Here is a 27,928-nt window from a genome sequence, read left to right on the forward strand (position 1 = left end):
AACAGTCAGCCAGCACACTCCTACCTGTTGTACCTGCTTGCCACAGCAGATTGAATATCACTGACAGCAAGTGTGTAATAGTTAAGGTATTGGACTAGGACATGAGAGACCAGGGCTCAAATTCCTACTCGGCCATAAAGCTGACAGGGTAACCTTTGACCAGTCACTATCTCTCAGCCTAACCTGCCCCACAGGGTTGTGGTGAGGATTACATGGGGAGGGGAGAAGCATGTATGCTACCCTGAGCTCCTTGGAGGAAACCTGGGGTATTAATGTAGTAACAAACAAAAATGAATAAACTAAATAAAATAGGTTTGGCAAGCTATTCACCTAGAAGGGAGCAGCTAATGTCTAGAGTAAGCTGTATCGATGAGGCTGTAGAAGATCTTCCCTGGAAGGATTTTAAGAAAAGGAATGGCCAAATATCTTTGGGGGATTCTTTAGTTAAAGGATAAGTTGGTTGAAGGGTGTAAGTTGAGGACCCATGCAGGGTCATTTCCAGCTCTTTGTGAGCCACTAGACATGAGACCTGCATTGCACATGTGCATGCATACCACCCACAGAGTCCTGGGTATGAAGCTTGCCCCTCTCCCAATGAGCCTACCACACAGTTCTAAAATCCTAAATCTATTCTCCCCACTGGCTTGAGTCTCTAGGTATTGTTCTTCAACTCCACCAGTTGACCCTTCTAATGCTTCATCTGAGAGCCAGTGTGGTGTAGTGATTAGAGTGTTGGACTATGACCTGAGATACTAGGGTTCGAATTCCCACACAGCCATGAAGCTGACTGGGTGACCTTGGGCCAGTCACTGCCTCTCCACCTCAGAGGAAAGCAATGGTAAACCACCTCTGAATACCGCTTACCATAAAAACCCTATTCGTAGGGTTGCCATAAGTCGGGATCGATTTGAAGGCAGTTCATTTCCATTTCAATTTCTGCCCAGGCTTTCCCTGATCCAAAAGATCAGACCCTGTTTTATGAGTTTAAATCCCCAGAATTCCTGTTTTATTTTATATATGCTTTTATGCGTCTGTTTTATTGTCTTTAGGCTATACTTTTGTTTTAATTATACTATTTGTTTTTATATTGTACACTGTTTAAACAATGTACAATATAAAAACAAAGTTTAGAGATTTTAAAAATATTAAGTCATTTATAAATGTTTTGAAAGGGTCCTAAATGCATGCCCAGTTTTCTTGGTTGCTGGCACTGCCTGTTGATTCGTGGACTGCACTGTAGGAGCAGTTCAAGCAGGTAAGCGCTAGGTGCCCCAAACACAAACTCAGTCTCATACTCTGTACTAGTTGTCTGGAAAGATTAAAGCCAGGGTGGGTCAGTATTGCACTGCACTGGTTCTCCTGGAACTGGAAGCTCCACAGAAATTGAGAACCTCCTCCTCCTCCACTCCATCACCACCCTCCTCTCTGAGTCTTCTGACTGTGACACAGAGAGAGGATCCAAAGGAGCTAACTGAGCTGGGCTGACATAGGGGTGGGTGAGCTGGGTGGTCACCTGCGTTGCTGAGCTGAGAGAGGTGCCAAGCTGAGCTCAGTGGCTGTTTGTTCGTTTGTGTTAATGTGCTCTCTGCAGTGAGCTAGGGTGGCAAAAAGCAAGTGTCTGTAACCTTTTTTTCAAGGTTTTACAGGTTGCTTGAGTACTAACTCCAAAAATTATCTTCCTTCAGTTAGCTTTAAAGCATTTTTCTTTTTCAATTTCCACTTTGATGTCATTTGCGCTAGGTAAAAATCAGTGGAATAGAGCTTTACTTTGAGGCAATGTTACTGAACACTTAGCACTTCAAATACTATAAACAGCACTATAAAAATAACAAAATAAATCTGTAAGGGGTCAGCTGGATACTTTTATTTATAACTGTTCATTATAATTTTAAAAAATAACAGTAATGGACATTCCAAAATAATGAATGGTTAACAAAAGCTAGGAACTGCTACAAAACAAAAATATTAACAGTAAAACCTGTGATAGTGCTGCTGCGTTTCATGGTGCACTGCCGCTGCTCAGAATGTGGCTTTTCAGGCTTTGGCTTGTACAAATTGTAGCGCAGTGGCTAAGAGGTCAAGGTTTTGAGCAGTGTTGTTCTCGATGAATAGGATAACAAGTGATGTGAGCCTCTTATCCACCACTGTAGATTGCAAGTACGTTTTGATGAGCTTCCATTTTGAGATGTTATGCTTGCCACTGGCAACTGTAACTGGAAGGCATCAGTCATTCTGGTATCACGGATGTACTGCAGGCCTGAATGTAATAAAGAATACAGGCCTACAACTCCATGAGAGCTATCCTTCGAGAGCCACCCACACCACATGACAGAGACTTCATTGGAATCCTAGAACTGGAGCAGAAGTGCACTGAAAGCAAAGCACCAAATAAGAGGTAGCTTGCTCTGGGGCCTTTTCATAGACATTCCTGGGGGAAAGCCTGGGCACAGTAGGGCCTGTTACACTGTTATGTTGCACTGTCCTGCACAAACCATACAACTTTGTGACACTGCAAAGCTGCAGGGCTGCCCAAATGGGGGACATCGGGGGCTACTTGCTGGAGGCCTCCACAAAGCAAGGCTCCCCTGCCTTAGTTCCTGTGTGCGTATCATTGGTCCCTGCCTTGACACTGCCACATTGCTTACTGGAATTCTTGGTATTTTGTTTAAAGTTTTCATAAAAAGAGGAAATTGTATATTAGAATGTAGGATGACACTGCATCTCAACATGTAACTGTGACATCATAGGATCTCTCCCCAGCCATGATTTGGTAAACATTTTACATAGTTTATGAACCAGAACAGATGCTTATTTGAGGCTTAAGCTGGCTGTAAAATGTATCCTTGGGAAGTTGGAAGGGAGGAGCCTGTTAATCAGCTAGGCCTGCAGCCCAACTGTGAAAATGGGGAATGGACTGCTTTCAAGTCAATCCCGACTTATGGCTACCCTATGAATAGGGATTTTATGGTAAGCAGTATTCAGAGGGGGTTTACCATTGCCTCCCTCTGAGGCTAGTCCTCCCCAGCTAGTTAGGGCCTGCTCAGCTTGCTACAGCTGCACAAGCCAGCCCCTTCCTTGTCTGCAACTGCTAGCTGGGGGGCAACTGGGCTCCTTGGGACTATGCAGCTTGCCCACGGCTGCACTGCAGCTTGCCACAAAGGAGTCTAAACAAACACAGTAAGATCTTTATGTCTGGGCAGCAATAGAGATAAAATTGGTCAGGCAGGCCATGATTGCCCAGGCCAAGTAGCCCCAATTACAGAATTTGTTGTAAAGAGAGAAGGAACAGGAAAAGCTTTAAGGAAGGATTTTGTGACACAGTAGGCAACCTGTTCTTGTAACAGAAAGAATTCCAGGCCCACTGGGGAGAGAGGTCAAGTAGTGAGTGAACACCACCTATGATTTCCAGGCAAGGTGCCTCTGGAGAGTGATTTTCTATAGTAGTTACCACAGGGAAAGGCACAGGAGTGGTGTGAAGCCAGGCCTCAGGAGAGGAATTCTGAGTGAGTGAGTAGTGGGGAAGGCCAGCAGTAGGCCACAACTAGAAGACCTAGTAAAAATGAGGTGCTGACACTCATAAAATGATAAAAGTGCTGGTAGTGCCAGGACATAATGGCTACCATAGGCAGCAAAAAAATAAGTGCTGGTACTTTGTACCAGTGAGTACTATCACAAAAAACCCATTGCTGCTGCTGCTGCTGCTGCTGCTACTACTACTACTACTACTACTACTAACCCTCCAGAGCTGAGGGTCAGGGAGGGGGGTTGCTGTGGTCTATAGGAGCTCCATCTCCGTCTGCAAGCACCCTGTCCATGCGACTACTGGTCTGGAGTGTTTGCACCTTGTGTTGGGTCAGTGGGACAGACTGGGGATTCTGTTGGTTTCCACCCACCCCGCTGCCCAACAGACTCCCTAGCTAAGCTGATGGAGGTGGTCTCAGGTGTACTGTTGAGATCCCCCAGACTGTTGGTTCTGGGGGATGTCAACATCCATGCCGAGGCCACCTTATCTGGGGCGGCTCAGGATTTCATGGTTTCCATGACAACCATGGGACTGTCCCAACATGCCATCGGCCCAACACATGTAGCAGGGCATACTCTAGACTTGGTTTTTGCAACTGGACATGGAGATGGTGATCAGTCTTTGGACAGTCATGGACAGATCACTGCTTGCTGAAGTTTAGACTTACAGTGGCTTTTCCGCTCTGCAAGGGTGGGGGACCTATTAAGTTGGTCTGCCTCCAGAGACTAATGGATCTGGATGGTTTCCAAAGGGCTCTGGGCAGTTTTCCAGCTGATAGGGCTGGCGCTCCTGTCGAAACCCTGGTTGAACTGTGGAATACAGAAATGACCCAGGCAGTTGACATGATTGCTCCTGAGCACCCTCTCCTGTGTAGAGCTCGTACGGCTCCATGATATACCCCAGAGCTGAGAGCAATGAAACAATATAGGAGACTGCTTGAGTGCAGATGGAGACAAACTCCTGGTGGATGCAATTACACACCGATAAGTGCCTATGGTAAGCTGTATTTAGGGGCAGTGAGGGCAGCAAAAAAACCCCCAATATTTTGCTGCCACTATCAAATCATCAATCTGCCGCCCAGTAGAACTCTTCAGAATTGTCCGGGGGCTATTACACGCTGGCCCCAAGGACATGGTAGAACCATCTGAGGCCGCTGTAATGAATTTGCTAGGCACTTCCAGGATAAAATCTTTAGCATCTGCCAGGACTTAAGACTCCAGTGTTATAGCAGGTGAATCAAGTGGGGTATCCAGAGCACAGCCTTGTCCCAATATCTTGGATGAGTTTCAGTTGGTACAGCTTGAGGACGTTGACAAGGTGCTTGGACAGGTTCGTGCAACCACTTCTGTGCTGGATCCTTGCCCTTCTTGGCTAATAAAAGCTAGCAGGGATGGAACAGCTGGCTGGGCCAGGGAAGTGATTAATGCCTCTCTGCATTAATGCCTGAAAGAGGTGGTAGTGAGACCACTCCTGAAGAGACCCTCCCTGGACCCAGAAAATCTTAATAACTATAGGCCAGTAGCAAATGTTCCATTCCTAGGCAAGGTCCTTGAACAAGTGGTAGCAGGCCAGCTCCAGACACTCTTGGATGAGACCGATTATCTGGATCCATTTCAGTCGGGTTTCAGGCCTGGTTTTGGGATGGAAACAGCCTTGGTTGCCCTGTATGATGACCTCTGTCAGGAGAGAGACAGGGAGAGTGCGACTCTGTTGATTCTCCTTGATCTCTCAATGGCTTTTGATACCATCGACCATGGTATCCTTCTGGGGAGACTGGCTGAGTTGGGAGTGGGAGGGACTGCATGGCGGTGGTTCCGCTCCTACTTGGCGGGTCGCCTCCAGAAGGTGGTGCTTGGGGAACATTGCTCGGCACCCTGGACTGTCCAGTCTGGGGTGCCACAGGGGTCAGTTCTGTGTCCCATGCTGTTCAACATCTACATGAAACCATTGGGTGTGGTCATCCGGAGCTTTGGAGTGAGTTGCCATCAGTATGCTGATGACCCGCAGCTCTATTTCTCCTTTTCATCTTCAGGTGAGGCTGTCAATGTGCTGAACCAGTGCCTGACTGCGACAATGGACTGGATGAGGGCTAATAAACTGAGGCTCAATCCAGACAAGACTGAGATGCTGCTAGTGGGTGGTTCTTCTGACCGGATGGTGGATGTCCAAGCTGTCCTGGATGGGGTTGCACTCCCCCTGAAGGAGCAGGTTCGTAGCTCTGTCACTTGAGGCTCAGGTAGCCTTGGTGGCATGGAGTACCTTCTACTATACCCCTATCTGGACAGGGATAACCTGGCTTCAGTTCTCCATGCTCTGGTAACCTCCAAGTTATATTACTGCAATGCGCTCTACGTGGGGCTGCCTTTGAAGACGGTTCGGAAGCTGCAGCTTGTGCAAAATGCAGCAGCCAGATTGATAACAGGGACCAGATGATTTGAACACATAAAACCGATTCTGGCCCACTTGCATTGGCTGTCTGTATGTTTCCGAGCTTGATTCAAGGTGCTGGTTTTAACCTATAAAGCATTACACGGCTTAGGACGACAATACCTGATGGAATGCCTCTCCTGACGTGTACCCACCCGTACACTATGCTCAACATCCAAGGCTCTCCTCCGGGTGCCTACTCCGAAGGAAGCTTGGAGTCTGGCAACAAGGGAGAGGGCCTTCTCAGTGGTGCTCCCCAAATTATGGAATGATGTTTTTGATGAGGTGCGCCTGGCACCAACACTGTTATCTGTTCGGCGCCAGGTCAAGACTTTCCTCTTCTCCCAGGCATTTTGGCATGTCTTTTTATATTGTTTTTTTAAAAAATTTAATTGTGTTTTTAAATTGTTTTTTGTATTTTTAAAATTTGTATATTTGTTTTTAATGTTTTTAATTGCTATAAACTGCCCAGAGAGCTTCGGCTATGGGGCGGTATATAAATGTAATAAATAAATAAACAATCACAAAACAATACTGTTTAATTTTCGTGTGATTAGTCTCCAATAACAGCCATCCTACAGTCTCTTGTTCTAAAATCAGTAAAACCATTTCATAGCTGCTACCATTTGGCAAAGAAAAACAGGCATATATGTTTCACAGAAAATTAATTGATGGGTGGGGGAGTTACTATGGCAGCTGGGAAGTCCCTGGTGGCTTCCTCCATGAAACCAAGTAAGAAAAATTATCTTCATAAAACACATTTCCATACAATACTTTTTCAGATTTAGTTGCTATATGTTTGCACAATGAATATGAAATACCAGTCAGGTCAGAACCTGAAGATTGCCCCTCCCGCTGCCCTGCCCCCCTTGCCTTTAGAGAGCCAAGGGTGTTCCTGCTGGTTTCCCCCTTGGTCTTTTAATTCACCTCTTTCCCGCCTGCTGTGAGGCACATTAGAGGCCTGTTCACTACAGCAAGCAGAGACAAAAGAATAAGGAACAAACAGCAGCGGATTTAAAAATATAACAAAAGAGGCATCTCTGCGTGGCAACCCGGCAACCCTAAATACCAGCCCAATCCCCAAAAGTGGTTGTGTCAAAAATGCACTGCTCAAGAGTAAACATTTCAGACCCATGTCCTAAAGACAAATGGTGTTTTCACATTTGATATTGTAATTGTTTTTAAGCCTTTCTCAAATGTTACTGTACTCGGGTAAATGATATTAAAGTGGGATAGAAACCAAATGAGAGGCCGTTTAAAATTGAGGTATATTCTTGAAGGTTTGATGTTCACATTACAAGATGGGGGGGATGAAAAAACAAAGGAAAAAAACAAGTTAAGCCTCACTCAGCAATTGAAAAGGCCAGCCTGTGTAGTGCAACTGGCAAGTGGGTGCAACTGGCAGATTCATCTCCTGGTACTAGGTGGAGCAACACCCAATGACCCCTGCAACCAGTACATCAGGTGATAAAACAGTTGCATTGTAATAATGTAACAATCAGCCACAACACAACCACAATATGTATCATTTATGCAAGGGGGCTTGCTAAACTAAAAAAGCCAAGTGTTCAGAATTGCACTCCACTCAGAGCAAAAACGGAAAAGGGTGACCTGACCCTTTTAAGTAACTGCAAAGACTTTACCCTTCCCTCCTCTGTTTAGTTGTGGCTTACCTGCTGCCTTTTGCTTATTGGATCTGATTCGTATTGATTGGTTTGTATCTTGTTGCTAGTCATCCTGACAGCACTGGTGTTGAAGACTGCAGGAGAGAAATGTAAATAATAATAAGTAGTAGTATATTATGCTAATGATGGATTGGATTTCTCTTTCACCTTTCCTCTGACACAGAAGCCCCTATACACACAACTAAAATACATTCATACATACTCAACTTTCAGGAATTGCGAGAACGGTTCTTGCTCCCATGAGCATGCATATAGTTTGCCTGTATATAGTTTGGAGCGGGGAGGGGGGCTTTGAAACAAAGAGCAGCCATTGTGTTTGACGCTTGTGTTGTGATGCTGGGGAAGAAGTGGGAGTTCTTGAAAATAAGGGACATCTGTCAACTCAACCGCAGATTATACTCCTTAACATGCATGCATCAGAGGAGGGTGGGGTGGCCTGTTCCATTCACTTAGTCCTGTTGCACGCAGACCACGCCGGGTTTCCTAGAGCTCTTCAAAGAGGCCGCTTCTCCTCATTCCCGCCGCCCCCCCCTCTCAAAAACCCACTTTTGCAAAAGCGCGGCTCGAGCCCTCTCCTTCCCTTGACGCTGGCTTGCCCAGAGGGCGCCCCAGCCACCTCATGTCTCCGGGGCGGGAGGTGTGGAGCAGGCGCTCTGTGCTGCTGCTGTCACCGCTGCTCCCTCTGCTTCTTCGGCTGTCCCTGCAGCCCTGCGCCGCCGACTACTGCAGCTGGAAGGGCAGGTAAGAAACGGCAGCGGCGGCGGAGGAAGGGCTGGCAAGCACGAGACGGGCCCAAGAGGCAGGGACGCAGAAGGGGAGCTGCCGCTTTGCATGCTGCCGGCGGCGGGGATGGGTGGCTGGGGATGCCTGCGGGCCTTACTTAAGTCGACGCGGGCTTTAGGCGCCTCGCCTTGTTGCCGCCTCCGAATCTGAATTCGTCTTAACTGCAATGGAATTAAAATATCAGGAACCGAACCTCGACGTTTCCAAAGGGATACAGTGTGAATAGTCTCTCTTCACTCCTCCCCCCCCAAAAAAAACCCTGTTTGGAAACAGTGCACTGCACAAAGGTTTCTGTCCCCAGGATCATGCCCTAACTTTGTGCAGTTATTAAATGTGTGTTATTTGTTCAGAAATATGATTACTTTGGATTCTGAAACATGTTAATAAAAGACTGAGTTTCTCTCTGAATACCATGCTGAATATATGGATTGGGTGACTAAAAGTGGCCATGTTTAGCTCTGTATTCTGAAATATATAGCTGGTGACAGCCCTAGCAATTTGAACTGGCACCCATAAAATGCACTGCTATATTTGATGCTTGTTTGAGTATCAGATTTTGCCGCCCTGGGCTCCTGCTGGGAGGAAGGGCGGGATATAAAACAAATAATAAATAAATAAATACATTTCCCTCTGGCCTGCTGTGGATCAAAGACTGACTTTGTGCCTGTGGCAAAACTGTTATTCCATTGCTGACTGTAGCTCTATTCCAGAGAGGCATCCATACATGAATACAGGTGGGCAGTGTGGCTAGCTTTGAATACAGCTCTCTGCTCCTAAATAGGCGATTGCCTCTGTCAAAACAAAAATCACATGGCCATTTCATTCAGTGCTGCATGTAGAGTTCCAGCCAATTTGTCCAGGTCCATATATGCAGCCCTGGGTCCTCCTGGATGCAGTTGTACAGTGGCCTGCCATAGCAAGAACTCCTGCAGTATAGGTGATTCTCAATCCAGCACAAAGACCCACTCATGGAAGCCGGTTTCCTCACACAGATTGTTACATCTGGTTTAAGGTGAATAATGCAGTACTCCTTCTATAATCAAAGCCACGTTTAAGTGCAAAATAGCATGTACAACAGTAGAATGATGCCACGGCCACAATACAGAAAGCTGTTCAACTAGCCTAGCACACACTGGCAGCCCCCCCCCTCCGGCACCACACTAAAGAGCTGAGCAAGTCAGTTTCGAAGCTTGGGGGAGTTTCAAAAACTTTGTAGTATGGCATGCAGGATGGGGAAAGTAGTATGGCATGCAAGAGGGGGAAAGTGGGGAGGGAGCAGTTCACAGCCATTGTGTGAGTTGTGGGTTCGGTGTGAAAAATAATTGCTCCTGTGGCTTCTCCTGTCTCTGCAGTGTGCTGATGGAAAGTGCCACACTTGGGTGAAATGTTTAGTTCTATCAATTTATAGACACAGGATCCCTTGTAGGCTGGACCTGGCAACTTTAGCAGGAAAGAATGGAATCTCTAGGTCTCTCTTTCTCTAACTGCCTCATATTGCTTGTGTCCTGCTTATCACAGTGATCAATCCCATTGTTTTCCAGTGGCTTGAGCTGGGAGCCCTACTCCCGTGCAGTGGAGCAGGTCCGGCTTCGCTGTACTGAGGGTTTCCTGGAATGGATGTACCCAGCCCGAGCCCTCCGGGTCATCTTGGAGCCCAACCTGTCAAGTGCGCATCATACCACTGTCTGCATCAAGCCATCCAGCACCTTTGAAGGTGCCAACATCTATGTGGAACGTGCCGGGCAACTACATCTGCTGCTGAGTGAGGCTGAGAAGCCCCGCCTACGCCACGTATCCTGTTTCAGCACCCGCACAGCTCAGCGGGTAGCCCTCTTTCTGCTGGCCAGTCCTCAAAGGGACATCAGCCGCAAGACAGCCAGCTTCCAGTATGAGTTGCTTAGCAACCAGAGTGTTACAGGCCCAGACTTCCAGAAAATGGCGCTTGTGGAAGGTACACATTAAATTTGTTTGTAATGTTTTCCAGTGTTGATTTTGGCCTCATGGACGCATTGGGGGGGTTACCCCAAAAAAGTTTTAAAAGCCAGCATTGAAAACCGTTAATAACATATCAAAAGTATATAAATTATAAAGCAAGCTGTTACCATCAACAGCTGCAACCATATCAAAAGTTAAAACAAACGCCAAGCCACTAAGCCATTGAAAAGCGTGTAGAGAAAAGTAAAACTTGTACTGTTTTCCTCAAAACTATAAGCAAGCAATGCAAGATAGCAAATTCCATAGAGTGATTGCCTTAAAAAGGCCCCACCCTCTTATTTTTCAGGCATACCTCTAAAGGCCTGGACCAGCAGCAGAAGTTATGTAGTGTTTTTTAAACAGAAGTTCCTGAGAACATTATCTCGGGATACTTACATTCTAGGTCAGCCTTTCCCAACCTTTGGGTCTCCAGATGTTGCTGGACTACAATTCCTCTCATTCCTGACCATTGATCGTGCTGGCTGAAGCTGATGGAAGTTGTAATTCAACAACATCTGGGGACCCAAAGGTTGGGAAAGACTGTTCTAGGTCAGAGGCAGGGAACCTGTGACCCTCCAGATGTTGTTGCTGGACTACAACTCCCATCAACACCAGACAGCATGGTTAGGGATGAAGGGAGTTGTAGTTCAGCAACATCTGCAGGGCCTCAGATTATTTGCCCTTGTGCTACAGGAATGTGATTGTTATACAAATGCTTTTAAGAGGTTTGTCTTCATATTGAACATGATCCAGATGCAGTTCAGGTCCCTGGATGAAGCTCACTGTCCTTGAGTCATTCAGGAGTCCGCTAGTGAACCTCCTTACACTTCATGCTTTTATTCTCCAGCCATGTGCCGCCCCTGTGACAACATGGAACTTCTCATGGCCATTTGTAGCAATGATTTTGGTAAGTAAGCTATGAAGGAGAGCATCATTTTGAGATACTTGATATAGTAATATTTACTCAGAAGTAGGTCATACTAGTTTTAATTGGGCTTTGTCTCAGGTAAGTGTGTGCAGAACTGCAGTCAAAGTTTTCTTGCTGATCAGCTGCTAAGTAGGATTAAGTCATAAGCATAGCGCAAAAGGCTGCTTTTGTCTTCTAAAATATACCTTTTCCTGGGCAAAGAACTATGGGACTCATACTCAGTTTAGATGCACCCACAGGCTGAAGATCCTGTTCCCTTGGTGGAGTGGACAGGCATGCTCCCTTCACCATGCGCTACTATCAAAACATAACATGAGACATGTCCACTGGATGTGGTTAGAAATAGAAAACCAAATAGTGCAGTTTTCATTCTCTTTCTGTGGGAGGGACTTTGTTGGAAAAGCACAACAGAATGCATCATGGGGGATGGGTAAGTGGAAAATCATTGGGGCTCACTGTAGAAGCACTGCAAGTGAATTGTTCTGACAGTCATTGGAAGCGTAATGTCCCTGCTGTGCATATGAAGCGAAATTATGGTGCTGTGCTTATGAATCTTTTTTGTAAACTGCTTTGGAAGGGCTGAACAGATGCATATAAGTACTATAAGTAAATAAATGAAATGAGTGCTACTACAGAGAAGGCCCTGCTCTTTGTGACTTCCAGCCTTGCTTTTGATAAAGGATACACAGCAGATAGGAGAGGGCTGTCCATGTGCATAACCACTCTTTCTCTGGGGTGGGGAAAATGGCTGCACAGATTTAATCAGCTCCATATCTTTAGGATCAAAGCTTTCCAAAAGCAAAAAAGAAACATAATTAGAGCAACTGGAGTACCCACAAATTAATATGCATGATGCTATTGAAGTGACTTGTGCATAGATTTTTCTTTATTCTCCAACCATAGCCCATAATGTGTTGTTTCATTTCTTTGTATAGATTTTTAAAAATGTATTATGCTTATGTCAAGATTCTTATGTGGAAAAGCTCAGAGCTGCTTATATGGGACTCCTAAGCTCCCAGCTGTCACTGAACTGTTCCTCGCTTGCTAAGCTTCAGCAACACTCCTAGAGCATTGGTTTTCAGCAGATGGGTCAGGCACCCACAACTGGATTTGCATCCCAACCCAAGGAAGGGTTCAATAATGATACCACCCTTAAGCTGTCTTATGGGTGGTTCTTTAAGAGGTTGTTGTCTGGTCAGAGAAGGGGAAGAACAGGGGGGGGGAACAAAGAGAAAGATGGGCATGTACAGTAAAAAGTAAAATAAAAAGTGGCTCCCATTTTACAGATAGGGGCTAAAGATGAGCCATGGATCTCAAAAATAGGTTAGTAAGTTGACCATAGGTTCCTTTCTAGTAGGAATGTGGCTCAGTGGAAGAGCATCTGCTTTGAATGCAGAAGGTCCCTATTTCAGTTCATGGAAACTTCCAGGTAGGACTGGGAGATATTCCTGCTTGAAACCTTGGAGAGCCTCTGCCAGTCCATTTGGCAATGCTAAGACAGATGGACCAGTGGTCTGCCTCAGTCAGTTTAAGGCCATTCCTTATGTTCCTGTAGCAGGCGGCAGGAATGACCTTTGTCTGAGATCCTGGAGAGTCACTTTCCAATCAGCGTAGATCAGCCTTTCCCAGCCTTTGGGTCCCCTGATGTTGTTGGACTGCTATTCCCATCAACCCCAGCCAGCATGGCCAACTGTCAGGAATGAAGGAACTGTAACCCAGCAACATCTGGGGACCCAAAGGTTGGGAAAGACTGGAATAGATAGTAACTGGGACAGATCGGCATGCAATCTGCACCTGCTCTGAGGCAGTTTTATCTATGTTCCTAAATATGAAGACTACTATCTTAGATGATACACTGAGACATTAGCTAGGTCCATACCACACATTTAAAGAACATTGCTTCTTCCCAAGAATTCTGGGAATTGTAGTTTAGTTTATTACGGGTGCTGAACATTGTGAGGGGTAAGCAACAGTTCCCAGGATTCTTTGGGGAAGCCATGAGCTTTAAATGTATGATGTGGATGTCACCTGTGCTACACTAAGGCTGGTCAATCAGTTCCTTTCTTCTCTTTCTTGCTGAGACAATCAGCCCCACTGTTTTTCACTTGATTAAGTTATCAGGGCTCAAGCAAGGCACACTCCTCCTTGCTGGGCCTGCAACGCGCGCACGCACGCGCGCGCACACACACACACACACACACACAGGAGGTTGACAGATGTGATGCTGAAGGGCACATAGTGTGGGGCATTTAGACTTAATGCATCAACAGAGCAGAAAAAATAGCCCTTTGAACTAATCCTATTTATGGCTTGACATCCCTGTTCTGGCTTCAGCATTTACTATCATTACATTTGTGTATGTGGACTAGATAAAATAACTGCTAATGCGAGTGCAAAATGGAAATGGACTGCCTTCAAGTAGATTCTGACTTATGGCGACCCTATGAATAGGGTTTTCATGGTCAGCGGTATTCAGAGGTGACCCCCAAAGTGAACTGGTTCTTAAGACCAAGGTCTTCAAACCTCAGGAGCAACTTGGGGCAGGAGAAACAAGAGTATTGTAGTTTGTCAATAGACTTGACTGCACTGGAGTATTTTAAAAAATGCTCATATAAAGCTTGAGGGAGAGGAGAATAAAACAGGGGACATCTGTTATGCTAACAGGCTAGCGTCTCCAGGAAATTGGATTAGCTAAGGAAGTTCCTGAAATCTTCCTAAGTAGGTTCTTTGTGCCCAGGACAAGAGTGAGATAATTATCCTCAAAGGGGAAGATTTTAAATGCTGCCTTATTTTGCAAACAAATTCCATAATTGATTATTTGGTTTTCTGTGCATTTTGGGCACAAGCGTGACTTGTCCTTTGAGGACTGTAGGTGTGGAAATGGGCTCCATTCTCACTTGTGATCAAATTAGGGTCTTTACTCATTTTAAAAAAATTAATGGGGAGGGACTGTTTTGTCAGGCAAATCAAAAGTATGCACAATGCAGTGGCCATCTAAATTCTTGGACCCAGATCTCAGTTCAGAACATCACTGCAAAGACAATAGAGCTAAGATGTATGTGAAGAATCATTCTGAAGTCCACATTTAGTCTACGAGTAATAAATATAAAAGTCACTATGGCTTGAAAAGACCCCCCTCCCCCAGTGTGAATTGGCTTTGAGGGAACTTGGGAGACATTTACACAATGAGCCAGTTTACTACTTACAGTGCAATGTAAGTTCAGTGGGAAACTGCAGCCTTAATTTCTCTCCACTTGATTACTGTTAGACATGAATGTGGGAGCTGACATGAAAGTTATGGCCCATTTGTCCATGAAAATCATTTCTTGGTTTGCAGTGATGTGGACAAGCCGAGTAATGCCTGTACTCTGTTCCACCCCACCCCCAAAATCACATTGTTCCCTTCCTTAGATCAATTAACAATAATTAGGTCTTCCCAAGTGTAATGGCTCTCACTGGGGGGGCTTTAGGTGGTCTTTAGTTCTTAGGGACAGGAAGTATGTCAGCACCATCCCTGAAGGTGTTTCCTACGACTGTATTAGGCTGGCCCATGGCTGTTTGCAGAATTACTTGAGTTGTGAGAATTGTAAGAGAGAGAAATCAGCACTGCCTCATAGATTGTGTGAGCCAGGTCTGTATTAGATCTTGAAAAGCTGGTACCAATCAGGATTAAGGGCCAAACAATGTGTTACAGTAGAGTTCTATAATTGGAATTCCTAACAAAATGATCTTCTTCATAGAGCAGCCGTATTGGTGAGGATTTGGATAGGAACCAAGGTTCAGGGGATGGGTGGAGAAGCTCCACCCCTTTCCCCATGTAACAGCCCCAGTCCAACAGCCACCACCCCCTCCACCCCCAGCTGATTTTTTCCGCTAAGCCAAAAACATTAGCAGCCTTCTCCACCGTGTTTTGGACTACATGGGATGGACTAGTGGTCTGACTCAGTATAAAGCAATTTCCTGTGTGTTCCTTATATTGCAGGTACTAATAATAGTAAAGGAGCCCCTTATCCTTTGGGTAGCCATCCCTGGGAATTGCATTTATGTAGGGCTGCCCTTGAAAACAGTCCAGAAGCTGCAGCTAGTGCAGAATATGGTTGCCAGATTATTCACTGGGGCAGCAAGATGAGTTCATGTAACACCAATTACAAAAGCTCTGCACTACCTGCCTGTGTGCTTCTGGGCTCAATTCAAGGAGTTGGTAATTGTTTAAAAGACCCTAAAAGGCTCAGGCCCCAAATATCTGCAGGGGTCCCTTCTTCAATGCCAGTCAATTTGGCAAGGAAGGGAAAGGACAACTCTGCTAATGGTCTCTGCATAGAAGGCCCCAACCCTGGGATGATTTCCTCTAGGGTCACCTCTGTCTTTTATATTTTTGGTTTTCAGATTACAATTGAAGACCATTCTTATTTGCCCAGGCTTTTGCAATTTGATGAGATGTTTAATCCTCAGCAGCATTGTGTGAGTCAGTGTCTTAATGAATTCTTATAAAAAAATAAAAAAATAAAATTTACACCTAGTGGTGAGAGGATCAATCCACAACGTCACCCATGACTTGGAGAATCACATGTCCCAGGTTGAAGTTGGCGTGCAGCGGGTCTACAGGCAGAAAAACCGGGTCTTTCAGCAAGATCAAGCAACTGGCATGTGGCGAGGGCCCATCAAGACCTTGTTGCAGTGTAAGGTGAAGAAAGGGACCGGGGACTTCCTCTTCACGGGCAATGAGCACTTTGGTGAAGCTTGGCTGGGCTGTGCCCCACGATTTAAAGACTTCCGTGCCATCTATCAAACAGCCAGAGAGAGAGGAGCAAATCCCTGCGAATTTCAGTTTGACTGACACCTGTCACGACAGTGCCTGTCATGATGATCAAGAGGACTGACTTCAGGACAGTTTTACATACAGAAAAATGTTGCTGATCATGTGGTTTGGCATAGGTAAAATGTTAGAGAGACATGCATTTCCTTTAGGGAAAGGGGACCAGTGAATAGCAGCAGGTTTTGCACCAGGAAGACTTAGCTTCAAGTCTCACCTCTGCGATGGACTTAGTGTGAGGCTTTGGACTAGTTAAATTCTTGTCACCTCAGTTCCCAGTCTGTAAAATGGGAATAGTAATAACCTACCTCCCAGGGTTGTTGTCAAGGCAAACAATAATAATAATAAAAGAGACAGATAAATAATGATGGGGAATTGTAATGCCTCTAATTATTGAAAGGATTCATTTTGAATTCCAAAGATAAAGTGTCCTACTTTTCAATAGAATATTATTATTTATTTATTAAATTTGTTAGTTGCCCATCTGGTAGGGATTATCCTGCCACTCTAGGCGACGTACAATGAAATACAAATACAATCCATAAAAACATAAGCAAAAGATTAAAGCTACCCCTAGAACTGCAGACTAATGACCTAAGACCCCTCCCCAGCCTGGATAAAGAGCCAAGTCTTTTTTTTTTTTTTTTTCAATAATTTTTATTCAGATTTTCATAAAACATACAAGACAAAATCATAAAACATTCAAAGACAAAAAACAAAATCAAAAATAGTTAAACAAAAAGAAAAAAAGAAAAAAAAAAACAAAAATAAAAAATAAAGAGTAAAATATTGACTTCCCATTTGTCAAAGATCAAATCAGTTATAAGTCTATAATATATAACAATCCTGTCTCTTAAGTCATATTATAAAATCACTTTCCTCCAGTAGTTATCTTACTTAATCATCAAATCTCATAAACATTACTTTATTCTTTCCACAAAAAGTCAAAGAGAGGTTTCAATTCTTTAAGAAATATATCTATCAATTTTTTTTTCCAGATAAGCATATCGATTAATCCATCTCATTACTAATTATGATAATCTTATTGTCATAACCATAGTCAAAATAAACATTTCAATTAATCCATCACATCAGAATCTGTTAGGTTCAATAATTTCAGTAGCCATTGTTCTATTATCTCTATTAGTTCCATTTTCCATCTTCCATCTTCAGTAGTCTTGTTAAGTCCAGTAATTTCAATATCCAATCTTCCATTATCAGTATTCCATAATAATCTTGCTGTCAAAGCCATAGTCATATAGTAAGAGTCTGATGGGGATTACCTCTATCCCAAATATTTTCTTGCCATCCATTCTGAATAAGTTGCTGAAATACTGCTGTAAAATCATATCTCTGTTCTTTTTTTCAAAATACACTGGGTCATCTCTTAAAAGTTTTTCCATTGTCACATGGCTGCAGTTAATTCCATAGATTTTCTCTATATTGGGCTCCATCACATCATTCCAGTCCAGAAGATTATCCATGCCATTGATAACTTTATCTCTAGAATCTTCATTCATTTCTTCAGAGATAACATTGAGTTCCAAACAATAGATTTTATTTCTAAAGTCCATAGACTCCAAATCTTGTTCCTGTTCCACGTTGGTTCCAATCTCCGGGATCTCCTCTCTCACAGGGACCCCTATTCCAGTCTCCAGGGTCACCTCTCTCACAGGGACCCCTGTTCCAATCTCCGGGGTCTCCTCTCTCACAGGGACCCCTTCCAGGGTCACCTCTCTCACAGGGACCCTTATATCTTTAATCTCCTGCTTCATTTTACTCAATTCAATTTTCATTATCTCAATCTCATCCATTATTTTCTGAAACATAGTTATTTCCAGATTTTCAGCCACTTTCTTAATTGCCATTTTAAAAGAAAAATATAGAAAAACCACTTCTTATTTCAGCAACAATTGGGTTAATACTCCAAACTTGGTGACATCACAGTATAGACAGAGCAGACAGCCTTATCTCTCCAATAGTTAAGTAAACAAAATGCAGTTCCCAGGATCGAAACAATTAATGGCAATCGTCAAGAAACAGATTCGTCAAAATAAAATAGACCAAAAAGAGAGTAGTCTCAAAACAGTATAATATTTTTCAAAATAAAAATCTGGAATAGAAATCCCTCTTCTGTGTATATCTTTAGAATGCAAATCCAGGACAGCTTTTTGCAACAAAAACAGAGATAAGCTATTAATTAGTGCGTAGCAGAGAGAAGTTACGGCTCCCCAGTGAGATGTCAAAAACCGATCAATCTGGCAAATCTCTTTTAAACAGCAACAATTTAAGTCAAGTAAAAGAAAAATATAGAAAGAAGGGTGCTTGCCTGTTAGTGCGTTCTCTCTTAGAAGATAAGATGAACGTTCGCTTTTCCAGATAGAGCTTGCTGTTGAAAATCCGTCCCACCTTCGTCGGCTGGACCTCGTCCCATAAATTAATGAGATCTGGTCGTCCCAACAAAAATAGGCTTTGAGGTTAATCTCTTCGTTTCTCCCTACCCGGGAGAAGTTTAATCAGTCAAAAAAAAAGAAAAAACTGACTGATATATCTGAATAAGCTTCTTTTGAGGCAGGAGCCCGTCTCAAAAGCAGGCACAGGCTAAGTCACCCTTCCCGGAAGTCCGATAAAGAGCCAAGTCTTCAAGGCCTGTCGAAAGCACAGCAAGGAGGGTGCCTGACAGAGGTCAGTTGGCAAGGCATTCCATAGCGAAGGAGCCACTACAGAAAAGGCTCTTGACCTAGTCCTCTCCAGTCTAGCTGCTTTTGTTGGGGGAACAAGGAGTGAACCATTCATAGATGATCTTGTTCGACAGCGCCCGTGGTGAAAGTGGAGGCATTCCTTTAAAGAGAGAGGGACGGCTTCAAATAAGGACTTGAAGGTTAAAGTCAGAACCTTGAATTTGGCCCGAGCAACCACCGGCAACCAGTGTAGCTCCCTGAAGACTGGAGTAATATGATCTCGGCGGCGGCTGCCTTTAATCATTTAATATAAATCCATTTAGTATCAAGGAGAAGGTCCTGCTCTATACAGAATATACAGACTATGTAGACAGTGTTAAGTAGTTTGCACAGGGTTAAAAGCAGGGGGCGGGGAACCAGCCCAAAGGCCACTGGGTAACTTTCCAGGGGCTATGAACCAGTGTTGGGTGGGACAACAGATGCAACTCTTCCCTTGGTACAGTAGGCTCCATTCCAGCCATGCAAAAGCCAGAGGTTGCTACTCTTTGTCCATCCATCCAGGCGGGCGAGCGGCATTACTAGAGTTCCTGGCTACATTCTGGCCAGGCAAAAGGCATTGAGGAGGGTGTGACGCACGGTCAGGGAGGGGGCATGGCCTGGGGAAGAGTCCCAAGGGCCAGAGTCTGGAGAGTCATGTTTTGACTCCATGCCTGAGGTTCCCAACCTCTGATTTAAAGGACTGGCATTTAGTTTTATTTCCTTACACCCAACTGTGTTTGGACAGAGACATGGCACTCCTTCATGAATCGTTTCCTCAAATAGTGCAAGCATCTCTTTGCCTCAGTCCCTGTGTGGGTGCAAAGTGGCAACCGAACTAAACAAGGCCCTGTAGCTGGTTTTTGGAGCAAGACTTTTTCATTCTCATTCCAGAACTGAGGTTCTCCTATGAGGAACGGAGCCCAAGAATAGATGACACCTTTGTGTTACAGGTTTCCCCACCCTACATCATTGGCTTCCATGTGCAGCAGGAAAACTCGCAACATGCTTTCATCAGTGCAGCCATGTTTGTTTATTCGTCACAACAGGGCAGAGAAGTAGGTCTGCTACAGGTCTGCTGCTTTCAGTAGGGGCCACCACACAAGAATTGCCTTGTTTCAACCTTGCTTTTGAAACAAGATCTGTAAAGGCACTTTTCTACTGTCTTCCCCACCACCACCACCATGATGAAGTCACTGAGAGACAAAACTGCTTTACGAATCTTTGATGAGCTTTTGAGTGACTGGGGCCATCCCTATACACTGCAGGTTTTATGAATAGAAGGACATGCAGTGCAACTCTACTCCTATTAGAGAGTTCTCACTTTAGCTGGACTGAAAACAGACCCATCTATTTTCAGCTACACTTTTTTTAAATATATGGCAGCCAGCATATTGCCAATACACAGTTGGACGTTTTCACTCTAATGGGATTCTTAGGCTGCATACACACATTTTGTTCTAGAGTCAATGAAGACTACTTGTTTTTTCTACCTGGTCCCCACACAATCTAGATCTACTACATATTTTTTTACCTTCTTGAGAAACTGGCTTCACTCCCAACAATAAAAGCTCATTGCAAATTGATTCTGCATTATCTTGCAGTGTGTCCATTTGAAAACAGATGTGGGTGGTCCCAGCAATGGGTAGTTGAACTACATCACTGGGCAGGTGTAGCTACATGTAGAACTTCTTAAGACAGAAACAGGCCACTGCCTCTCCATTCATTGCAATGTTGTTTGCAATCAAATTGCTAGATCTATATGTGGCGTATTTAGGGCTGTTTCAATGGCACCAGTTTTGCAGGATTCTTGGCTAAGATCTGCCATCAAGTGCCCTATGAAGATTCCAGGAGGGGGACGTGCAAAGATAACATTGGGTGCTTCTCCAGGTGGACTGTCCCTTTTGACACAAAGCCATCTACCACCAACTGCCCTGTGGGAAATACCTTGGTAAAATGTTTCAGCATTTTCATTATGGTTTTATTACAACAAGCATCAATGAAAATGCATCACTGTAAGCCAACACAGAAGGGATTTGAATGCTGGAAGGCAGGATATAACTAATTGTAATGCATAAGCCTACTAGTGGATCCACCTAGAAGGGGTGGAAGTACAGATTGTGCAGAGAGTTCAGCTTATCCCCCCTAAAAGAAGTGTGCCTGTAGGCGAGAGAACGTTGAAACACTGCCCTTAACTCTTGCCCTTTGAATTAAACCCATCCACCTCTCTTCTGACTTGACTAGGTTGAGATCCGAATTCAAAAAACACATGAATGTGCTACTATCACATCTCATTAAGTAGTTCTCAATACAGTTATTGACTTTCCCTGGTGAATTTCAAGATTCACATTAACCTTTTAGCCTTTATGCAACATAATGGGATCAAAAAAAGAAGAAAACATCTGTTGGTAAAAGACAATGCCAAACTCAAGTGCCCTTCTGCAGGGATAGTTTTTAGGGCTGCCATCCTTAGATTACTGAATAATCAAACCATTATTAATACCCAAAAAAGGACAGATGATTTAAATAAATTATATTATTTAATACAAGTGCTTATGAAAATCATGGATGGCAAGCATCAGCTTACAAAGAGGCTTTTGTGCGAGAGGAGGATGCACAGACTAGAAACAAAAAGCACTCTTCCTTTAAAATTTTTTACCCATCTAATTGACTAACTTAAGCATATGAGTTTCATCGATCAAAATTGCTTTAACTGGGTTGAGGTCTTAATAATTTTCCTTTACGTGCCTGTATACACATGGAATTAAATGGCAGTAAAAGACAACAAAGATTGTCTCAGAAATGACGTACTGAAATTTGTTTTATCCACATGTGAGTACTTCATGCTGAGAATTACTGACATATAAACCAGTTTCATTTACAGCAATTAGGCTCAGCAGTTTTAACAAAATGGCAAAGTTAAAAGAAAACTATGGGCATAGTTCAGTGATGTTCAGAACTAGCAGGAATTTTACTGTAGAAGGTAGACTGCACTTCTTAAAAAATAGAAGTTGTATTTATCCAACAACGAATACACTTTATATGAAGTAAATGTGTGTTTTTTTTTAAAAAGGTATCGTTTAGGATATTTTTTAATATATATTTAAACATACACACTCTGTTCCTGACGCATCTTGGAACCATGGATCCTTAGTGTTGGCATTTTCTCCTAAATTATCTCCTTCTTTTCAATTAGCTTTTATTATTTTAATGGAGGATCCTCCCTCCCACAGCTTTTTGGACTTGCTCACATAATTGCCTATATTTTATGTAAATGGAATTGTTACACCGTAAAATGATATACAAATGTGTCTACCACACAAAGTCTAATAAAGAGCCTGAATAAACCCATTATTTACAATATAATGGCATCTGATAGCAGCCTGGGAAACAGAGACCTGACAGATGTGGGCCCGTGACAAGGCCTGAAAAAAGTGAATGGGAAGGGCTCCAATAGACCACAATTAATTGACTTTTAAAATAACTCCTTTCTTCACAGTTCTACTTGGCTGAGCAGGATTCACAAATTGCTGTCTTGAACTTTTTAATGGAACAAAATGGCTGCCAATGAAAGTCTAAATGACATGGACTTTGAATGGGAACCATACAATGACCACACCATGACATGTTTTTAACTGACATATTGATTTGAGAAGTTGCAGCCACTCAATTGAAGAGAGGAAAAGGGGGGTGAAGGGCTTTTGGGGGGGCATAGAAGAGAAATGGAAAGCAGTGGAAAAAGTGCTATGCAGTTTCTAAGAAGGTTGAAAATTCTGCTCACATGTGAAAGAAAACCTTTATTTAAACAAAAGTGTCCAAAAAGACCTGCTTCCAACCATGGTTGCACCTCTGGTCCAAAACAAGAGATTTCTGGATGTAATAAAAATCCTCTAAACAAGTAACTGCTGTCAGTGTTGAAGTCTGTGCAGACAAATCTATGGGGGCAGGTGCATGCACAAAGGGAAGCAGCACACATGTGCAGAGAATGTCCCCAGTGGGCAAGATCCATGCCAGCTCCTAGTGAGAGTTCGTGGCATTGATGAGATCTGGACCAAAGGCTTCCTTGTTTATGGTTCTGTCCTATACTACACCCCTATACATCTTTTACTAACAGGGAAATGCCACCGAGTTCAGCATCGCTTGCTTTCAAGTGTGTTTGCAATTGCAGCTTTAGCCCCTGCGCTACAGCAATGTACTTTAATGTAGGTCCCACTAGTTTCAGTTAAGATCCCCTACAAGCAATATTATAAGGATTAATGTGTCATTCATTTAATCCTGCTTTCATCCCAACAGAAAGGCAACATTGCTTACTTTTTCAACAAACATCACGGCAGGGTAACAATAATAAATCAGACTTTATTGAACTTTCACTTAACAAGTCTTGATCCACTGCAAGACCAGGCTAGGCAATTTTGGATGCATCACAATGTTCCATTTGACACAGCTTGAGATTGCAAAAGGCTGATTACAGACCAAGCAAAGACAAACCCTTGGCAAAAAATGGTATATGCCCAAAACATTCAGATTCTCATTTTAAAACCAACTCACAGATCAACATTATTCACAATTTAAACTAGAAACATTAACTAGATATTCTGCAGACTTGCATCTGTCATTTTCAAGAGTACACAGTTAAATGGCTATAATCAATTCAAGCAGTTTTGAACTTTTTATTTCTCCGTTTTGTGTTTCAGTACAAACATCCATGCTTGCTGAAGCTATTCCCCAACAATTTTGCTAACACCAAGATCGTTTTCAGTTAATTTACTACAAGGGAAAGCATGGCAGAAAGTATTAATCTACATGCTGGATTATAACTGAGCTAACTGTATCAATGTAAACACAGCCACTGTGACTAGACAAACATTGCTTTTTAGTGAAGGGTTTCACCTGGACTGGGAAAACAGAAGAGATCATAATGGGCACCACTGAGCCTAAACTTAAGCACTCTATCATTGATGACAAAGACAGAGTTTAATCATGGGGCTCAACTTCCTCCACTCAAACCAACAGAATGCAACATGCTTAACTCTGGCTCAACCACGCCCATCAGCATTATTCTATTGCCTATCTTGCCATGAGATTTAAAAAACCCCAATGTTATTCTTGTGTAGGGAGCAAGACTGGTTTGTGATATAATAACAGATAATTCAATTATTTCCCTAAAATGATTACCAACAGTAATCAACATTGAGCCAATGGACAATATTTGTGCCAGGCAAAAGACTAAAAGCAGCAAAGAGAGAAGTACTGATCTACTTAGAGACAGTGGGATTCCCAAGGAATCCCAAAGATCATCTCAAAATCCTGAAGAGATCCATTCCGCTATAATCAGACGACTTTAACACAGATCAGGGAAAGCAGATCATAGTGACATTCCAAAGGCACCTGGGTCTCAGCTGAGGCACTGTAGCAAGCATATCCCAAACCACACTAAAGGGGCACTGCATCTACTGTGCCTTATATCTTGTGGGATACATTAAGCACATGGAAAAGTGCATTTAAATCCCATGATCATTTGTGGGAAGAATGCCTAGAATACCAACAAAACTCCTTTGTGTAGTTCCAAGAGCACTTCTACCAAACAGGTAGTAGGCCTCTCTCTCTCTCTATGGTGAGAGAGATCCTTGGATCCTACAACAAATATGCATGGCCCATTGTGGGAAAGATGTCATTCGAGAATATCAAGGATTGGTTTTGCTATATTGGAGATGAATCCATTAGACCTCCATTCCAGCAATTCTCTTGCCTTCATATTCTTGTGGGACCAACATAACCGCAATAGCTGTTTATTTTATATTTTGCTTCCTAAGTCATGCTACAGTTTCCTACCTTTGTCTCACACCCTGGTCTGTTTTCAACTTGGCCCTCACTTTTCTTGCTTTCCTCAGTTTCCTGTGAAAGAATCTGGGGCTTTTTGGAGAAGGGCAGTGATTTACTGCATTTTCAAAAACACTACAGATCATTTCACCAAGATCTCAGTAACTTGTACCTTGGATTCCAATAATATTTTCAAATAATCATTTGGTACAAAAGCACAGCTAGCTGAAGACATGTCAAGATGTTCCCACTTAAATATCTGGATAGTAATTCTTTCCCAAAGAGTGTTCTACAACTGGTCCCTTTGTTTGACCATAGGAAGAAACCTATAGCTTGATTTCATTTTAAACACATGGACCAGCTTGCTTTGCTTTTATCTAAGACTTTCTCAGCTGAGGCCAATCATCAATGCTCAGCAGTGTTCATTTTACCTCTACTCTGAGCGCTTTATAGCATGTGAGCTTCCTAAAATTGAGAGCTTCACAAGCTAAGAAATGTCAAGCATCTTTCCAAAATGTGTATGTTCTGACCCAAGAAAGGCAAGACAACCTTCTGCTTGCTGGTGCAGAGTACAATACATACACAATTGTAAGACCCTAGAGCCTGTTGTTCCTCTTTAGTGAGGAGGATGTCACAAAGTCATCTTCAATCGCTTAGGATACATAACAGAAATGTGCAGAATCAGGTCTCAAAGAAAAATCAAAGCTACAGGAAAGCTAAAGATGTTGCCCAGAAGATCTTAGCCTTCCAGATGCTTCAGGTCCTTCCCAGCCTGCTGCCTGAAGTTTGAAATGCCCACTCAGAACAATCACTTAAGAGACATGATCTGAATTGGACACACTGGTTCTTCCTGCTAGTGACCTTCAAGTCAAAATGCTATAAAAGATTACCCTTGGAGAAATGTAAGGATCATCAAAATCGCCTCCAGCGGATAGCAGAAAATTCTGTCTACCAGAGTAGCCTGAAGCATTTTAACTTTCTGCCCACAGCTTCCTCCCAATACCTCAACAATTGCAAAGTATCACAGCAAAGATACAAAACTCTTTAAAGACTGGGAGGAGGAAGGAATTTCTTCACCTCCAGCATTCAACTACATAAAAGGTGTTTCAGATGGATTGGGCTTACTTATGATGGTGGGCTGCAGTTTTTAAATGCAGCCCCTTTCAGCAAGGGTCTTTGACTAAAAAGTGCACCCACCACACAAGCATCTCCTTTCCAACCTTTCTGTCTTTGCATGCTGAATATTGTTCAAAGCCTCCAAACGGCAGCAGCTCCTTAACTCTCCAAAACTCCAAAGAACTGAATTAAGTGATGAGGACTTAACTGCATCTTCATGGATCCTCAAAGGGGGGGGGAGGGCTCCTTTGTAATGTAACTGGTAGTTAGAGATTGTAAAATTCAAAGTTTTAATTTTTTAAAAAAGTGTCCCTGCTCCCCGCAGCACTACCAAGTGTAACCCTTCTGCTTTTCTTCAAGAGGATTAGCAATATTAGACACAAGAACAGAAAAAGCCCTGTCACCTCCATGCTCCAACCCTATTCCCGTTCACCAAAATCAAAGTTCTTTGTAAGTCACTGCACAAGCATCAGGACAGATTCATGGGGAAGAAAAAGTCTGCTTGAGGACTTATCTGCATGAGTGTGCATGCATCCATGTACATATACCTCTGTGGATCTTTGCCTGTGTCACTATATAGCAAATACTAAGAACAGAACTCTCCATATAAAGACACAGCAACCAGGACACAGAAGGCACCTTATATTCTGTGCTCTGAACTCCTAGCAGTGTGTTAGCCATTGTGACAGAAGCAAAGGAAGCATCCGCTCAGACATGCCCAAACATGCTCCTTCTCCAAACTAATGTGTACAATGAACCAGTAGCTCAATGTGCCAGATGAGTGCAGTCCACCAAGAACTCAATGGGCAAGCCCCACTGAAAGTTTCCTAAGGACGTCCTCAAAGAGGCTTCTGCAAAAAGAATATTCTTAGTGGACTGTGGCCTTGGTTTTAGCAGCCCTGGGATTTCCAGAAAACAAGGACGGAGTTTCAAACAAACAACTTTTGCTTTGAAATTAACAAGACAGATACACACAGAACTGGATTCCAAAACACAGAGAGAGAAGTTAACATGCAGAAATGCCTGGGCAAGCGGAGCAAATGGTGGTACTCAGCTCTTCACTTGAGTTGGCAGAGCGAGATGGTGGTTCCACTAGAGAACACCCAGAATGCCGGATAGAGGGCTTCTGTGAACTGCGCCCGGAATTTGTAGAGGAGGCTGACTTTCTCACTGACGCCAAAGAAAATCACAAAGCCACCCTCATAATTCAGCAGGACGCCAATCTTCTTCACCTTGGTGTTGGGCAGGCACTTCTCAATGTCATTGTGCCAGGCTGAGATCCTGGCATTGAACCACTCAACGCACCACGAGCTGCTGTTGCGCCCCAGGCGGCTTTCCGCTCCCTGCTTGGCCATGCTCCCGTAGCAGATGCCAACTCCACAGAAGTTGTTGTGCTCCAGCTCTACTTCCCAGTAATGGATGCCCCTCTTGAAACACTGGAAGGCCACCACTTGGGAGCAGTAGGTGAAGCGCTGCGGGTGGTGGCTGTAATTCTGGGGGGTTTCTGACACAGATATTTTGGTGCTCCTCTCAGATAAGATCACTTTGTTATGGGCAGTGTTGAAATCCAGAGCAAATTTTGTAGCAACTATGGAAAGAGAAGTGCAGGGGAGAAGTGAGAAGAACCACACTTGACATTTACAGAGCGAGAAAAAAGCAGGAGGAAACAGGTAAGAAGAGCATGCTGTAAACTGCCCAGAGAGCTTCGGCTATGGGGCGTATATATTTTTATGTTTATATATATAACCTTGCTCATCTGGAAGCAACGGGCTTGCCGCAATACTTTTTCCTGGATCATGTGCCTACCTAAGTCAAAAGGAGGAGAACAGCGGCAGGGTACACCATTTGATTCTTTGCAACAGGGACAAAAGTACCAGCCTACTGGAGGTGAAAAGCCCTGAACAGCTGTAGCTTCTGCTTGGCATCTGCTTGGCAAGCAGAAGGTCCCAGGTGCAGTCCCTGCATCTCCAGGTAGAACTAGGAGAGACTTCTGCCTGAAACCCAGGAGAGCTACTGCTAGTCAATGCAGACAATACTGAGCTGGATGAACCAGTGGTCTGACTTAGTACAATATTAATTGCCTATGTTCTTAGGTTCCTAAAGAAAAGACACTGACATTTGCCTATGCCAGGGTTTCCAAAC

General features: G+C 43.6%; 2 protein-coding genes across 4 annotated transcripts in view; one reads left to right on the forward strand and one right to left on the reverse strand.

Moving 5' to 3' along the window:
- LOC133379651 (meteorin-like protein) overlaps positions 1 to 17,050 on the forward strand; it is a 33,132-nt gene extending 16,082 nt beyond the window's left edge. Inside the window, exons 1-4 of one of the 3 annotated variants that reach the window (XM_061615328.1) lie at positions 8,091 to 8,376; positions 9,960 to 10,369; positions 11,240 to 11,299; positions 15,841 to 17,050. In XM_061615328.1, coding sequence (XP_061471312.1) covers positions 8,255 to 8,376; positions 9,960 to 10,369; positions 11,240 to 11,299; positions 15,841 to 16,157 — 909 coding nt within the window. In that variant the 5' untranslated portion in view covers positions 8,091 to 8,254 and the 3' untranslated portion in view covers positions 16,158 to 17,050. Of the gene's footprint in view, positions 1 to 8,090; positions 8,377 to 9,959; positions 10,370 to 11,239; positions 11,300 to 15,840 lie in introns of those variants that run through there. The other 2 variants (XM_061615330.1, XM_061615329.1) reach the window with 2 other exon arrangements.
- Positions 17,051 to 23,186: 6,136 nt separating this feature from the next.
- The window catches only part of TRIM25 (tripartite motif containing 25), a 29,639-nt gene continuing 24,897 nt past the window's right edge, over positions 23,187 to 27,928 (reverse strand). The window contains exon 9 of the mRNA XM_061615323.1: positions 23,187 to 27,374. Coding sequence (XP_061471307.1) covers positions 26,845 to 27,374 — 530 coding nt within the window. The 3' untranslated portion in view covers positions 23,187 to 26,844. The remainder of the gene's footprint in view (positions 27,375 to 27,928) is intronic.

This window comes from Rhineura floridana, chromosome 3 (assembly GCF_030035675.1).
Source record: "Rhineura floridana isolate rRhiFlo1 chromosome 3, rRhiFlo1.hap2, whole genome shotgun sequence".
Lineage (NCBI taxonomy): Eukaryota > Metazoa > Chordata > Lepidosauria > Squamata > Rhineuridae > Rhineura > Rhineura floridana.